General features: G+C 52.3%; 1 protein-coding gene across 1 annotated transcript in view; it reads right to left on the bottom strand.

Annotated features, from left to right (window-relative positions):
• Positions 1 to 13,606, bottom strand: part of STX1A (syntaxin 1A) — a 62,562-nt gene that overhangs the window by 46,106 nt on the left and 2,850 nt on the right. The window contains exons 2-3 of the mRNA XM_056506431.1: positions 2,259 to 2,336; positions 1,050 to 1,149 (exon numbers count right to left, since the gene is read on the bottom strand). Of these exons, the coding sequence (XP_056362406.1) occupies positions 1,050 to 1,149; positions 2,259 to 2,336 (178 nt within the window). The remainder of the gene's footprint in view (positions 1 to 1,049; positions 1,150 to 2,258; positions 2,337 to 13,606) is intronic.

A 13,606-nucleotide genomic window follows, 5' to 3' on the forward strand; every position in this document is an offset into this window, starting at 1 on the left:
GTAGATTTAAGGTGTCCCCCCTCCATGCAGGGATGTGGAACTGGATGATCTTTAAAGGTCCCTCCTACCCCAAAGCACTCTGTGATTGAGTCTGTCCACCTCCTGAACACACCACAATGCTACAAATCACTCATTTCAGATTCATGTGTGGGCTCCTCTCTACCTGTCCAAACAATTCTTGGTATGACAAACTGAATTCTCTACAATACCAAGGCAAAATAACATAAAACAAAACCAGAAGCACTTCCAATGTCCTGGATGCTTCTGGAAGCCATGGGAATGTTACCACATCTTGTTCACTGCAGATCTCAGACTTTTAAATAGATTACTATGCTTTTAGGCCATGAGTGCCCTTGGATCCACCTGTTCCACAACAAGGGCTTTGCAAACACTGAAGCTGGAAAGCCTCTGCTGACCTCACCACCCTCACAGCAGACTCCAGAGGACACTGCTCCCACCTGGGAACAGGGAACCACAGCACTCACAGCTCTAACTCTGACAGATCCCCCAGACACCCAAACGTTGCCACCTCTTGAGTGCTCAAATCCCTAACTCCAGCTCCTCACAGCAAACCTCTTCAGGGGAAGGCAAGGCTGGTGAAGAAAGAAGTCTGGAAGGGATAGACTCTTTGACCAGCCAGCAACAGACTGAGCCAGAGATGGGCAGCTGGGACCTTGCATCTCTGTCCTGGGGACAAAGAGGAGCCATAACATTTCTGGGCCCAAGTAAGTGACACTTGCTCTGTTCTACCTTATCCACAGACTTTCCCAGGCAGTCTAGGGCAAGATAACAGCCAACCACCACAAAAACAGCCATTTGTTCTTCCCAGGCTCCATACTGCCCTATCCTTTCAGAAATTCCCCTCTGGCATCTTCACTGGACTCTCACCACCTCTCCAGGTTTCAAAGGCACCAGTCCCCAGGCAAGTCCAAGCTCTCCCTCACACCCAGCCATGGCCACCTGCAGACACAGGGGACTGGCCTGGCTCCAGCCACCCCGTCAGCGCAGCCACGTGCCCACAGCACACACAGAGCTCACAGCTCACTCACTTTCATCAGGGTTGGGTGAAGCGAGAATGGCGCTGTGCTTCCTTTTCACTTCTTCCACATTCTCCGAAATTTTATCAATGAAGCCTCGAATTTCTTCCACCTGTGAAGTGAGACAAGACAGGTGGTTTGCAACAGACTTTTGGAAAGTGAAGGGATTATCATACCCTATTCCAAAGCAACCATGGCATGTCTGAACCACAGCAAACATCCTCCTGGATAAACATTTTCCATCTTGAAACTATAGCACCACTGTGGAATCAGATCTTCTCCATCCCACCAGCCAGCTCTGAGTCACAGCAGTGTAATACAGACTGTATGTCCTGTATTCTTTGTGATACACTGAGAAACTACTGGGATTTATATAAATCAGCATCAGATTGATTCCCAGACCCTGCGCCTCTGGCAGAACTCTGCTGAGACTGCACAAGCCAGGCTGGTAGTGGCTCAGTCCCCCATGGCTCCTTGCTCCATAAAAAGCTCCAATAATCCCCAATTTGATCCTCACCCCCACCCCCGATTCCAGGGAGGCCACATTTTCCAAAAGATCCATTCTGGCATTTTCCCTTCACTTCTGTGATACAGGAAGACAACAGTATCTCCCAAGAGGGGAAACCTCTCCTGTGTTCTCTGCCTGCCAGGCTGCTTACCCTCTAACTCAGTCTTCTCCTTCGGCTCACACCACTCCTTTGCTCATCTTCCTCCACCTGCACATCAGATTTATCCCAGTTCCCACTCCATTGCCTGCACAGATCCATTTTAACACCCCCCACACACATGCCATGCTAAGGGTGTGCTAAAAATCCGCAAGCAGATCTTACAGCCACCCACATGCCAGAAGACAACCTCTTGTTTGGGAACGGGAGGCACAAAATTAAATCAATCCCATGCAGAGACTGCTGCTCTGCAGAGGTGCTCTGGGGAAAGGCCTGAGAGCTGCATGTGAGGCTTTCCTGCTCCCATTGCCTGGGGAACAGCCTCACTGGGTTCTGGAGGAGCAGGGGGAGCAGGAAAACATCCATAGGGCAGCACAGCCTCAGGTCCTGATGTTCAGCACTCAGCATAACCCTGGGCATCAGCTGAGCAGCACCAGCCAGGGCAGGACCTTCATCCCCATCCCCAGTGGCTGCAGGAAGCCTGGACCATGCACAACCTGCCCTGGTGCCAGCAGAAAGGTCTGAACCAGCTTCACACTGCACTGGAGGAACAAACCTGCTCAAAGAACTCATCCATGAAACGATCCCGGTCCACACTGACGGTGACTTCATCATCATCATCACTGTCCTTTGCCTGCAACAACACAGAGAGAGAGGCATCAATGAGTGCTTGCTGCAGAGTCCAGGGCTCTATTGCAGGAGCTCCTCTGAGGCATCTCCCCCCACTCCAGTGCTGACTTGCTCCAAGGAGCTGGGGCAAACACTTGCCAGAGTGTGGAACACCCCAGGAACTGCCACTTCAAGCCTCCAGGACACAGAGAGCAGAGAACAGACACATCCAGCAGTGAGAGACGCCCAAAATACCTTGGCAGCCAGTGCCACATGGCACAACCTCTGCAGTGAGCATGGGACACAGCTAAGGACACCCCACATCCATGAAGTGGGAGCTCCAAGGGCACCCTCAGCCCTGAGTGAGCACACTGGCTCTGCAAGGAGCAGGAATGGGAAACACCATGGATTCCACCATGGGAAACACCAGGATGCTGCAGTGGGAAAGCATGAGAGATGTCATGAAGGGAAACACAAGGGATGTTGAGACTGGGAAAGCACAAGGGATGCTGCCATGGGAAAGCACGAGGGATGCTGTGATGGGAAAACACGAGGGATGCTGCCATGGGAAACACAAGGAATGCTGCCACAGGAGAAAGCATGGGCGATGGCGTGATGGGAAAACACGAGGGATGCTGTAATGGGAAACATGAGGGATGCTGCCACAGGAAACACAAGGAATGCTGCCACAGGGCAGCAGCAGGGAAGCTGCAATGGGAAAAGAGAGATGCTGCAATGGGAAAACATGAGGAATGCCATGGCAGGAAAACATAAGGGATGCCATGATGGTGAAAACAAGGGAAGCTGCCATGGGAAAGCACGAGGGAAGCTGCCATGGGAAACACAAGGGATGCCGTGATGGGAAAATAAAAGGAGCAGAGTGCAGGAAAGGTGGGAGCAAACAGATAACACAGCAGAACTAGTAAAGTCACAGCAGGCAAATGAGGGGTTGTCCTTGTCTGCAGAAGCATGTGTGTCATTGTCACCAGAGATGAAAACACCTCCTGTCCCAGCAAGGCGGGGGATGCAAGCTCTCAAGGGAAGGAAAAATTACAGTCCTCCACATAAGGAGACATTTAAAATATTATTATCCAAAGCAGTTGCATGACGGAGGGAAATGGAAAATTAACAGGTTGGAAAAGTTTCTTCTTACTCCACCTTTACAAGAGAGAAGAAGCCAGTGGAATGGAGATTTAAGACTGCCCCTGTTCATCTCATGATGATTGCAGTTTTTGCAAATGCTTACACATTACCCCATGGCCCCTCTGCACTCTGCAGAGAGATTGCTAACACAGCCTCCAGAGAGAGCCCTCTCACACTGAAATAAGCCAGATGAAATATCTATCCTACTCCCTAAAATAATCTTTCCACCCCACAGTGACTGATTTGGGCTGTATCATCCAGAATCCTCAGCTTTCAGCCTTGCCACCACTTGTGGCACTTTTTGCCTGGGTGACTCACTCATGAATAGCTATCCCATTCATGGTTATCCAGAGCCCTTGTGATCAGAGAGCCCCCACAATTCTGGTGACAATCTCATCCTGACAAGGAAAATCAGGCATGCTCTTACTCAACATTCTATGGACTCAGAAAACTGTGCCCTGAAAAATGAAATTGTGCAGCAAAGCCACTCAGGCCAGGAGCTACCAGCACAGTGAGGCTGGGGCATGGCCAAAGCTGTTGGCCTGGGAGTGGGTTGGCACATTTAAATCCCTCCAGTGATGGCGACTCCACCATTGCCCTGCACAGCCTGTTCCTGGGTTTAATAACCCCTTCTGTGAAGACATTTTGCCTAATATCCAACCTGAACCTTCCCTGGAGCAACTCGAGGCCAATTCTGCTTGTCTTGTCACTTGATAACCTGGGAAAAGAGCCTGACCCTCACCTGGCTCCACCCTCCTGTCAGGGAGTTGCAGAGAGTTAAGAAGGCTCCTCCTGAGCCTCCTTTTCTCCAGGCTGAGCCACCTCAGTTCCTTCAGCCATTCCTGGTCCTCCAGACCCTTCCCTTGATCTTTTCCCTTCTCTGGATATGCTCCAGCCCCTCACTCTCTTCCTTTTCCAGGGGCCCAAAACTGCCCCCATGATTTGAGATGCCTCAGCAGTGCCTAGCCCAGGGGATGGTCACTGTCCTGGGGGATGGTCACTGTCCTGGGGATAGTCACTGTCCTGGTCCCACTGCTACATATATGCTGGTACCAGCTGGGCTGTACAGTCCCTTCTGCATCAGGCAGAGCCAGCTTTTTCCCTGAAGCTTTTTGCATCCAAAATTCTGCAGCTTGCTCACACCAGGTCCACACCACCTCTCCCACCCCCTCCAGCAGTCACAGTCTGGCACTGAGAGCCAGAGCAGTGCTCAGGCTTTGGGCAGGGCTGGATACATGACCACATCCAACACTTCCCACCCCTCCCCGGAGCCAAGGGCAGGATTTAGCCGTGGGCTCTTTTAAATCCTTCCTGCACACCAGTGCCACCAGACAGCCCAGTCCCTCCTCCTGTCCCCTGTCATCACTGCTCCAGCCTTGCTCAAAGCCATCTGAGCACAGTGACAGCTGCCACCCCCCAGTCCCGACCCCGATGCTGACTGTGCCACTCCTCCAGCCAGCAGCAAGCCTGGCTGAAAGCTTAGGTCCACCTGGGGTCACCAACTGGTTCCAGAGCAATGTTCACATATGCTCCCAAAGCATCCCAAACATTCCCCCAGCACTCACAGCACATGGGAGGAGGGCTCACCATCGAGGAGGTCACAAAGAGCCGTGTCCTAAAGCTAGGAATGCGTGGATAGATCTTTGCTACAGAGATACAAGTACCATCCATGTTCACATTCCACTTTACATATCACACATACCTGTTAGGTGTGCTGTGCTTGATTTTAAGCATCAACAGCTTTTAAGCATCACACACTTTGTTGGGTGGTACTGAGAGCCCACTAAATGGGCAATTACAACACAGACCCCCAGCTACACCCCCCAGAATCTTGGATAATGCCAACAGATCCTGGGGACACACGCTGTGAGTGATGGAAGATGTACCTGGCAATGAAAACACCACCCTGGATGTGTGGTGCCAGGTCAGGGGATCTCTCTTCCCCCACCTTGCTAAGTGTCCCCATGTCAGGGACAAGGACATCCACACCAGCCACCACACATGGAGGGGCTGTACACACATCCTGCTGTAGCTCCTGCCACCTCACCATGCACCCAACAGGACGGATCTACAGGAAGGAGTCAAAGGGAAGGGAGTCAAGAGCACCCTGTGAGGATGGATCAGGGGATTCTGGTGGGTGACAAACAGGTCTTGACCCTGCCATGGGCACTGGCAGCACAGAAAGCCAAATGTCTCCTGGGTTCATCCTCAGCAGTGTGGGCAGCAGGGGAGGGAGGGGATGTTCCCCCTCTGCTCCACTCTGCTGGAGCTGCCCCCAGCTCTGGGGTCCCAGCACAGGACAGTGGTGTTGAACTGAGGGTGGAGTCAGGGTGGACATGGGGAAGAAATGTCAGACCATAAGGGTGGGTTGCCCAGAGAAGCTGTGACTGCCCCATCCTTGGAAGTGTCCTAGGCCAGGCTGGATGGGGTTTGGAGCAACCTGTGAGAGTGAGGCGTCCCTGCCCCTTTCTGTAGCCTGTGAGCAGAGTATTCCCACTGCTAATTTTAAGTGCAGGCTTGTATCTAAACCAGGAAGGCCAGGGACTGGCAGCAGAGGAAGAGCAGCAGGAGAGCAGGTACCTGCCAAGATGCTCTTCTCCTTGTCACCTCTTGCTTGTCCCTTCCACATCTGAAACAGGCCTGGCTCATTGCTCAAAGGATGCCACACCCCTGCCTAGTCCTATCCATGCTGCCATACCCAGAAATCCTGAAGGAAGGGACCCACCACCCATGGAAGGGGTTCTGCCAAAGCCACATACAGCCTTGTGGGAGTAACTCATGGCTGAGGGCAGACCAGTCCTGGGAGCACAGAGGCTGATGGACAGGCAGAGAGATGTTATTTAGGGCAGGCACTGGACAGGGAGAGTGGCACAGAGCCCAGCCAGAAGCCCCATGAAGAGGAAATTACACAGATGGAGCCTGCTGGTCAGGAGGGCACATGTCACTTGTCACTCCGGGCTGGAGAAGGGCACCATCTGTCCAACCCACGTCACTGGAAACACCCTCAGTGCCTCCGACCCCCTGTGCCAGGCAGAGCATCCCAGCCCAGCACCCCCAGCCCCTGAGCCAGCAAGCAGCAGCCATGTCCCCCAATGGGTGACTGGGACTGGGGCTGGAGGAGATGCCACTGGGAGAACAGCTCACAGGATGCAGGGCACTGATGGATCAGCTGCTCCCAGCATCTCCCTCCACTCTGGCCCTCACTGCTCTACCCCAAGCTTGAGGTGCCTCCCCACTCATGATTAATTCTAGTGCAGAAGTCAGAAGGAGACCAAAACTTTCCAAAGGAAATATAAAGTATCACACAGCATCCCAGCATTTTAGCTTCATGCACACAGCTGTGAGCATCCCAGGTTTTCAAAGTCACATGGAAAGCTCCTGTCTCAGTCAAAACCACCTGCAGGTGCTGCTCAGCACAGCCAGCAAATAATTCCCCAGTCTGGGAACTCACAATGCCAGGCATACCCTCCTCCCAGTGTTCCTCCACTTACGCCTCAGGCACTGTCAGGCAGCAGCAAGGACCCAGGGCTTCCAGGCTTTTCCCCCACACAGGCTAGGTGAGGATAACCCTTCTTTTGCAAGGTTTTTATTTCTCCTGTGTGCCAGAGGCCAACCAGTAGCACCACATGTGCCCTGCCCCAGCAGCTGGGATGGCTCTGGGAGCTGCTGCCTCTTCAGTGCCATGAGCAGCAGGAGGGCAGGTCAGTCAGAGCCTCACAGGGTTCAAAGTGCCCTCCACAGGGGCCAAAATCCCAAGTGGAGGCAGAGGCAAACTGTGAAATCACCCCTGACAAAAAGGAGCAGCAGATGGGAAAACATCCAGAGCTCCGGAGCATCCTGGCTCTGTAGGTTTTGTAACCAGCACATGCTAATAAATTTATTATTGAGGAAATTACATTCCCGTGGTTCCAACCCACCCCATTCTCTCTCCAAGCACTTTCTGAAAGAGGCAAAGGTGCACAGAACACCTGAAAATGATGCTTGCTCTCCTCCAAACAGCAACATTGACAGGGTGGGCTGTGCAGGACACAACCAGGTCTCTGTCACCCCACAAGTGGCCACACGCAGCCCCAAGCTCCTGTCCTCTCCTGTCAGTGCTGCAGATGGATTTGACCATGTCCAGGGAGCTGGAGCAGGCAGCAGAGGCAGGGCAGAGGAACAATGGGCTCAGCCACTGCTGGACACATCTGAACCCAGACACATCCCTCTACCAAGCCCTGCTGGCACATTTTCCTAGGAGACACCTGTGTCCAAACAGGCAGTGGAGCCTTGCCCATGGGGCTGTGGGGTCAGGCCATGCTGCCTCCCACCCCACCAGAGACAAGGCAAGCCTCACAAAAGCACAAGGGAAAGGAAAAGGCACACCAGCTCCCATCCCCCTTTTAGGGACCACTCAGTTAAGCAAAGAAAGGCTCATCCCTGAGATGCAGGAGGCTGCTCGACAGTTTCACTCCCAGGCTGCATCTGTTTGTTTTTATTTACCAACACCTCCGTGCTGCTCTGCCCAGCTGAAGAGATTCCAGCCATCTGGGCTTGACTTGCTTTGTAAAATGATGTCCTTTTTGTACCAAGACCAGAACACAGCAGGATGCACAGACTGCTCCTGGGGATGCCCCTGAGCAGCTCTGGGTCACGTCTGGGATCGTGTCCCCACACAGTTGGGGTCCAACACCCAACAGCAGTCACCTTGTTCCCCATGTCCAAACCCCCAAGCCCAGGGCACTGCTGCTGACACTGAGAGCTCCCAGGGCAGCTCATTCCAGCATGCAGCTGTGCAAGGAAGGACAAGGTCAGAATAACTCAGCAGCGAGCAGCACTGACATCCCAGCCATCTCACAGAGCCTAAAGAACACATAGGAGAGCACCCAGATATCTGCAAACATCCCAGCCTGGCTCTGGGATGCTTGGCAGCACAAGGGCAACTCAGCCTCACCTGGATTAGGTCCAGAGCACACACACAGATCTCCCACCCACCAAACAAGTCCCTCACCTGGGGCTGCCCCGACCTCCCCATGCTTCAGGGTTTGCTTTAGGCATCTGCAGCAGCTAAAAAAACCTTTCAAGCAGGGCTGAAGTCCTGCTCCTGAAGGTTTCCAGGGAGGTGGTGTCAAGGCTGAGGATAAGGACAGCCAGAGGATATGCTCCCAGGAGACAGCCCTGAAAAGCTGAACCACCCAGGACCTTGGTTTAAACTACCCATGGCCTCAGACCTTTTTGCACACCATACAGAACAGCTGTGAACCATGATCAACTGGCCACTCCATGGCACACAGGCCCCAAACTCAGCTGTGTCTATTCCAGTATTAAATCCAGCTGGCAGCCTGTCACCAGTGGTGCTCTGCAGGGATCACTGTTGGGGCCACTCCTGTCTAATACCTTTATCAATGATGTGGACAAGGGCATCGAGGGCACCCTCAGCAGAAGACACCAAGTTGGGTGAGATGCTGACCTGCAGGAGGGATCTGCAGAGTGATCTGAACAGGCTGAATCAACGGGTAAAGGCCAATTCTGAGACATTCAATGAGGCCAAGTGCCAGGTCCTGCACTTGGGTAACAACAAACCCATGGAATGCTCCAGGCACAGGACAGAGTTGCTGAAAAGCTGGGAAAGGCCTCGGGGTGCTGGCCAGCAGTAGCTGAACATATGCCCAGGTGGGCAAGAGGCCAATGGCCCTTGGTTTGTATCAGAAATAATGTGTCCAGTAGGACCAGGGCAAGGATTGTCCCCCTGTGCTGGACACTGCTGAGGCACCACAAACCTTGGGGTCAGTTCTGGGCCCCTCACAAGAAGGTCACAGAGATGCTGGAGCACATTCAGGGAAAGGCACGGAGCTGGAGAAGGGTCTGGAGCACCAGGAGCAGCTGAGGGAGCTTGGGGGGCTCAGCCTGGAGAAAAGGAGGCCCAGGGGGAACCTCACTCTCTACAGTGCCCTAACAGGAGCGTGGAGCCAGGTGGGTGTCAGGCTCTGCTGCCACAGAACAAGGGACAGAACAAGAGGAAATGGCTTCAAGTTGTGCCAGGGCAAGTTTAGTTGGATACTGGGGAAGAATCCTTCACAGAAAGAGCTGTCCAGCCCAGCTGCCAGGGCACAGGCTGTGCAGGGCAGTGCTGGAGTCACCATTCCTGACCAGACTTAACAGATGTGCAGTTGTAGCACTTGGGGTTAGTGCTGGCCTTAGCAGTGCTGCAAAGACAGCTGGATCTTAGAGGGGTTTTCTAACCTAAGCAATTCTGATATTCACCAAAACCAGCCCACACCTTCCCATTAACAACTTTATTAATAAAGCTTACTTCAACATTCAGCAATATCTGCATGTGTCAAGTGGTATTTCCAATTTCCAACACTAGCAGTGCAAGGGAGAACATGATTTCCAAGAGTTTTGTCCTTAGGTGCTGGTTTGCATTCCTGCAAAATAATTCCCAGCCTTTGGCACAAAGCACAAGCCTTCTATCAGAACCATGAACACTCTTAAGCTCAGTTTTAAAAGCAAACAGGTAAAATTTTCCTTAACTCTGAGGAACAAGCGTCACAGGTAACAGAGATGCCACCAGTGCTGGAAAGGGCAATGAGCTGAACTCACTGACCTCCTCCTGTAGCTCTGAAGCATGGACAGCACTATCACCTACTGGAAAAGCACCTGTACTTTACAGCCAGTACTTCACAAATTTATAGTCATGGCTGAAGAATAATTTGGTTAAAAACAGACTTAAATAATCTGAAATTAATTTCTTAACATCCTCTAAGTGGCATTATCATTGTTACAGCTCCTGTGCAGACCAGAGCTCCCCATGGGCAGAAGAAGGACCTGCAGGCACAGCACTCATCTCTTATCTCCACTCCATTCATCAGGGTCAGCACACAGAGAGGTCTGTGCTGGGATCATCACTGTGCTTTGGTGTCTGCCAATGTCACCAAGCCCTGGTGATGCCCACTAGTGACACTGCAGTGTGTCCTAGGAAACTGTCAGAGAGAAAAGAAGGAAAGCCTCAGGCAGAGAAGGTGACACAGGCAGCACCACAACTCCCCTGGCTGTGAGATCAACACAGTCTGCAAAAGGATTATCCCTCAAATCCCATTAGCCCACCTACAAACAGGCACTCATGGAATACACTGATTTGGAACAGACCTTCAAGGATGCTCCAGTCCAAGCCCCTGCCATGGGCAGGGACACCTTCCACCAAACCAGGCTGCTCACATGGTCATGAAAGCTCAATGACATTTCTTTGGTGCTCTTGTCTAGACCTTGTAAAAGAACCTCAGCATCATCCAGGTGAGACACTGATCCTCAAAAAAGGCAAAGGTCCTCTGGAAACCCAATACAAACAGTCATTTCATACACAAACCCAAAGCCTGACAGAACCTGCTGGAAGATCAGCAATGGCAGAGAAAAAGGCAGTGCTCATATTGGAAAACCTGCAGCTCACATGTGCAGAAGTACAGCAGGATGGAACTGGTCACTGCAGGAGCTTTCTCCTGAAAACCCACAGGACAGTGAGCAGAAAACTTCATCTTCTGTTATTTCCCATTAAAAGAAACCTAGGTCTGCAATATTCACCAGAATGTGGAAAACTGCACTGTTACAGGTAGTTCAGTCCCACCCTGCAGCAGATTTTGATGCTGCACAGCCAGGTCTGTTCTCTGCCCCAGAATGTATCCTAAGGTGCCTGTGGATGCCTGAGGAGGAGGAGGCAGCAGGGAGGATGAACCTTCTCCTGTAAAAGGAATGTGTTGGCCTAGGAGCAAATGAACACAATTTGGGGAGGAGATTTGGAATTCCACAACCAGTCAGGAGCTGGTCTAGGGGAAGATGTCCCAACCCATGGCAATAGGGTTGGATTATATGGTTCTCTAAAGGTTCCTTGGCAACTGAAGGGAAACTTTTCTTGAGCCTGAGCTCTCCAGGGCTGCTGGAGCAGAAGGACTTCCTGTTCTCCTCTGGATGTCCCCAAGAAAAGCCTTTGGCCAGCATACATAATGGGCTCCACTCACTACTTCCACCACTCCTGCAAAAGGTGATGGAGGAAGAAACCCTCCTGCCAGAGGAGAGCAGCTGATACTCAGAGTATCACTGAAAAACGTTGAAAGATGTTTCAGAACATCTCTCATGTAGGACCTGAGCACACAGAAGTCTGTCTGCTGTCTCCCTGGAAGGAGGGGGAAGGAAGGCCAGGCCAGAGAGGGCTCAGAACAGCCTGGTCTAGCCAAAGGTGTTCCTGCCCATGGCAGGGGTGTTGGAACCACATGGTCTTAGAAGGTTCTTTTCAACCCAAACCATTCTGTGAGCCCATGACACACCTCATGCTACAGCCTATCCCCTTTTCACAGCCATGTCTGCTCCCTGGTTTGGGGGGCAAAAGCAATGCCCACACTTCCAACACCAGCTCTGGTTCTGGCCACTGCAGGCAGGGTCTCAGGCAGAGGTGCAGAGGTGCAAGCAGCCTGTGACACATCATCTCTGGCCTCTCCCCTTCTTTCAGTTCAGCAAAACTTTCTACTCCTTGTGCCACCACAGTTGCCTTGTTTCATATTCTTCCTAAGCAAAGACAGCCTCTTTGGCTTTGTGCCTGCTCTGGTCCTGACACAGCATTGCTCCATCTCCATTTCCCATACTGTCCTCTGCTTGCCCTCCCCTCCCCTCCCCAGGCATCTCCTCCAGGATCATCCTGCAGACACCATGGCACAAGGACACTCCCCTGAGGCAGGTGTGCTCAGGTCACCTGGAGCCAGAACAATACTACACACTCTGTCTTCCTGGTCGTCCACCCGGGCTCACTTTCCTCCTTTTTGCTAATATACATAATTTTCTGGAAGAAGCAATTTATCACAGTACTTAGCTTAATGAGCCTTACTGTACATGTTCTGCCTGTAGTGATAATTTTGCATATTTCCTGAGAAATCTTGTTAACGGGGAGATACATGGCAAAACAAACATTTGTACAGCTTCCGAGCAGCTCACACACAAAGACACTTGGATTATAACAACAGGGATGAGACTGAACCCTTTTGGCTCCAGCCTCTCAGACATCCCATGCACAGCTGACCTATCTGGCTGCATACTATCTCTCTTATCACTCTCTGATGCCCACAGATTGACATCAGGTCCCAGTGGGTCACGAGTATTCCTGTATTCCAGTTGACTTCAGTGGGACCACCAAACCCATGCACCAGACCTGAAGCTCCCCAACACACACCTAGGGACCCTGGGGCTCAGAGCCTCTGAGGTCTGTCTGCCCCTCAAACCCCATCCATCACCCCACCAGGCCCCTCCCAGGCTGGGGACATGACACATCACCCAAAGACGACCTGGAGTCTGGGCTTTGCCTGCAGCCATGTTTAAAGCATAGAAAAGGGTTTTCCCAGTTTTTGGCTTGCACTACCACGGTGTGCACCCACTGCTGTGAATAGCATCCCCGTGGCACAGGGACACCCAGGACACCTCAACTGCTGGGGAGAACAAACACCTCACACAGGAACATGTGGGGCTCATCTACATCACTCCTGTCACCTTTTTCTGTCCCAGATGCCCAGCCCAGCAGACCCCAGGAATGAAGATTCACCAGCATTTCACATCTCCTGCTCCAGGACCCCAAGGGAGCAGGCAGAGGAGCTTCCCTGCCCCATTGTCTGTGGGACTAGGAATGCTCTTAAGGGCAGCCATGATGTCTGACCTGCCATGGCAGCTCTGCTCCTCCCCACGCCCAAAGAATGAGCATTTCAATAATGCTAAACCCCATCAAGGCCAGCCAGAGCAGGCGGCAGTGAGCCACGGACACGGCACAGCCACCGGCTGTCACCCACCATGTGACAGCCCCACTCCCGACTGGGACACAGGACAGCTGAATTATTTACGTGACCCTTCTGGCTGAACAGAAGAACTGAAAAGCACTTATGGCAACGAAGAGGGTTAAAAAAGGAAAGGAAGATGGCATCTGAACGAGTAAATATATTCATCTCCAAGGTCTGCAGGGACTTCTGCAGCCGGGGGGTGCTGGAAAAGATGGAGACACACAAGACCCGACCTCCGCAAAGAGCAACTGTGGTCGACTTCACATTTGTGCCCCCAGGAGAGAAAGCCTCAGTAGGAACAGTTTGGAATTAAGAGGAAGGGATGGAGTGAGGTCATGCTGTGAGTCCTGGGGCACTGCTGCAG

The sequence above is a fragment of the Oenanthe melanoleuca genome, chromosome 19, assembly GCF_029582105.1.
Source record: "Oenanthe melanoleuca isolate GR-GAL-2019-014 chromosome 19, OMel1.0, whole genome shotgun sequence".
Lineage (NCBI taxonomy): Eukaryota > Metazoa > Chordata > Aves > Passeriformes > Muscicapidae > Oenanthe > Oenanthe melanoleuca.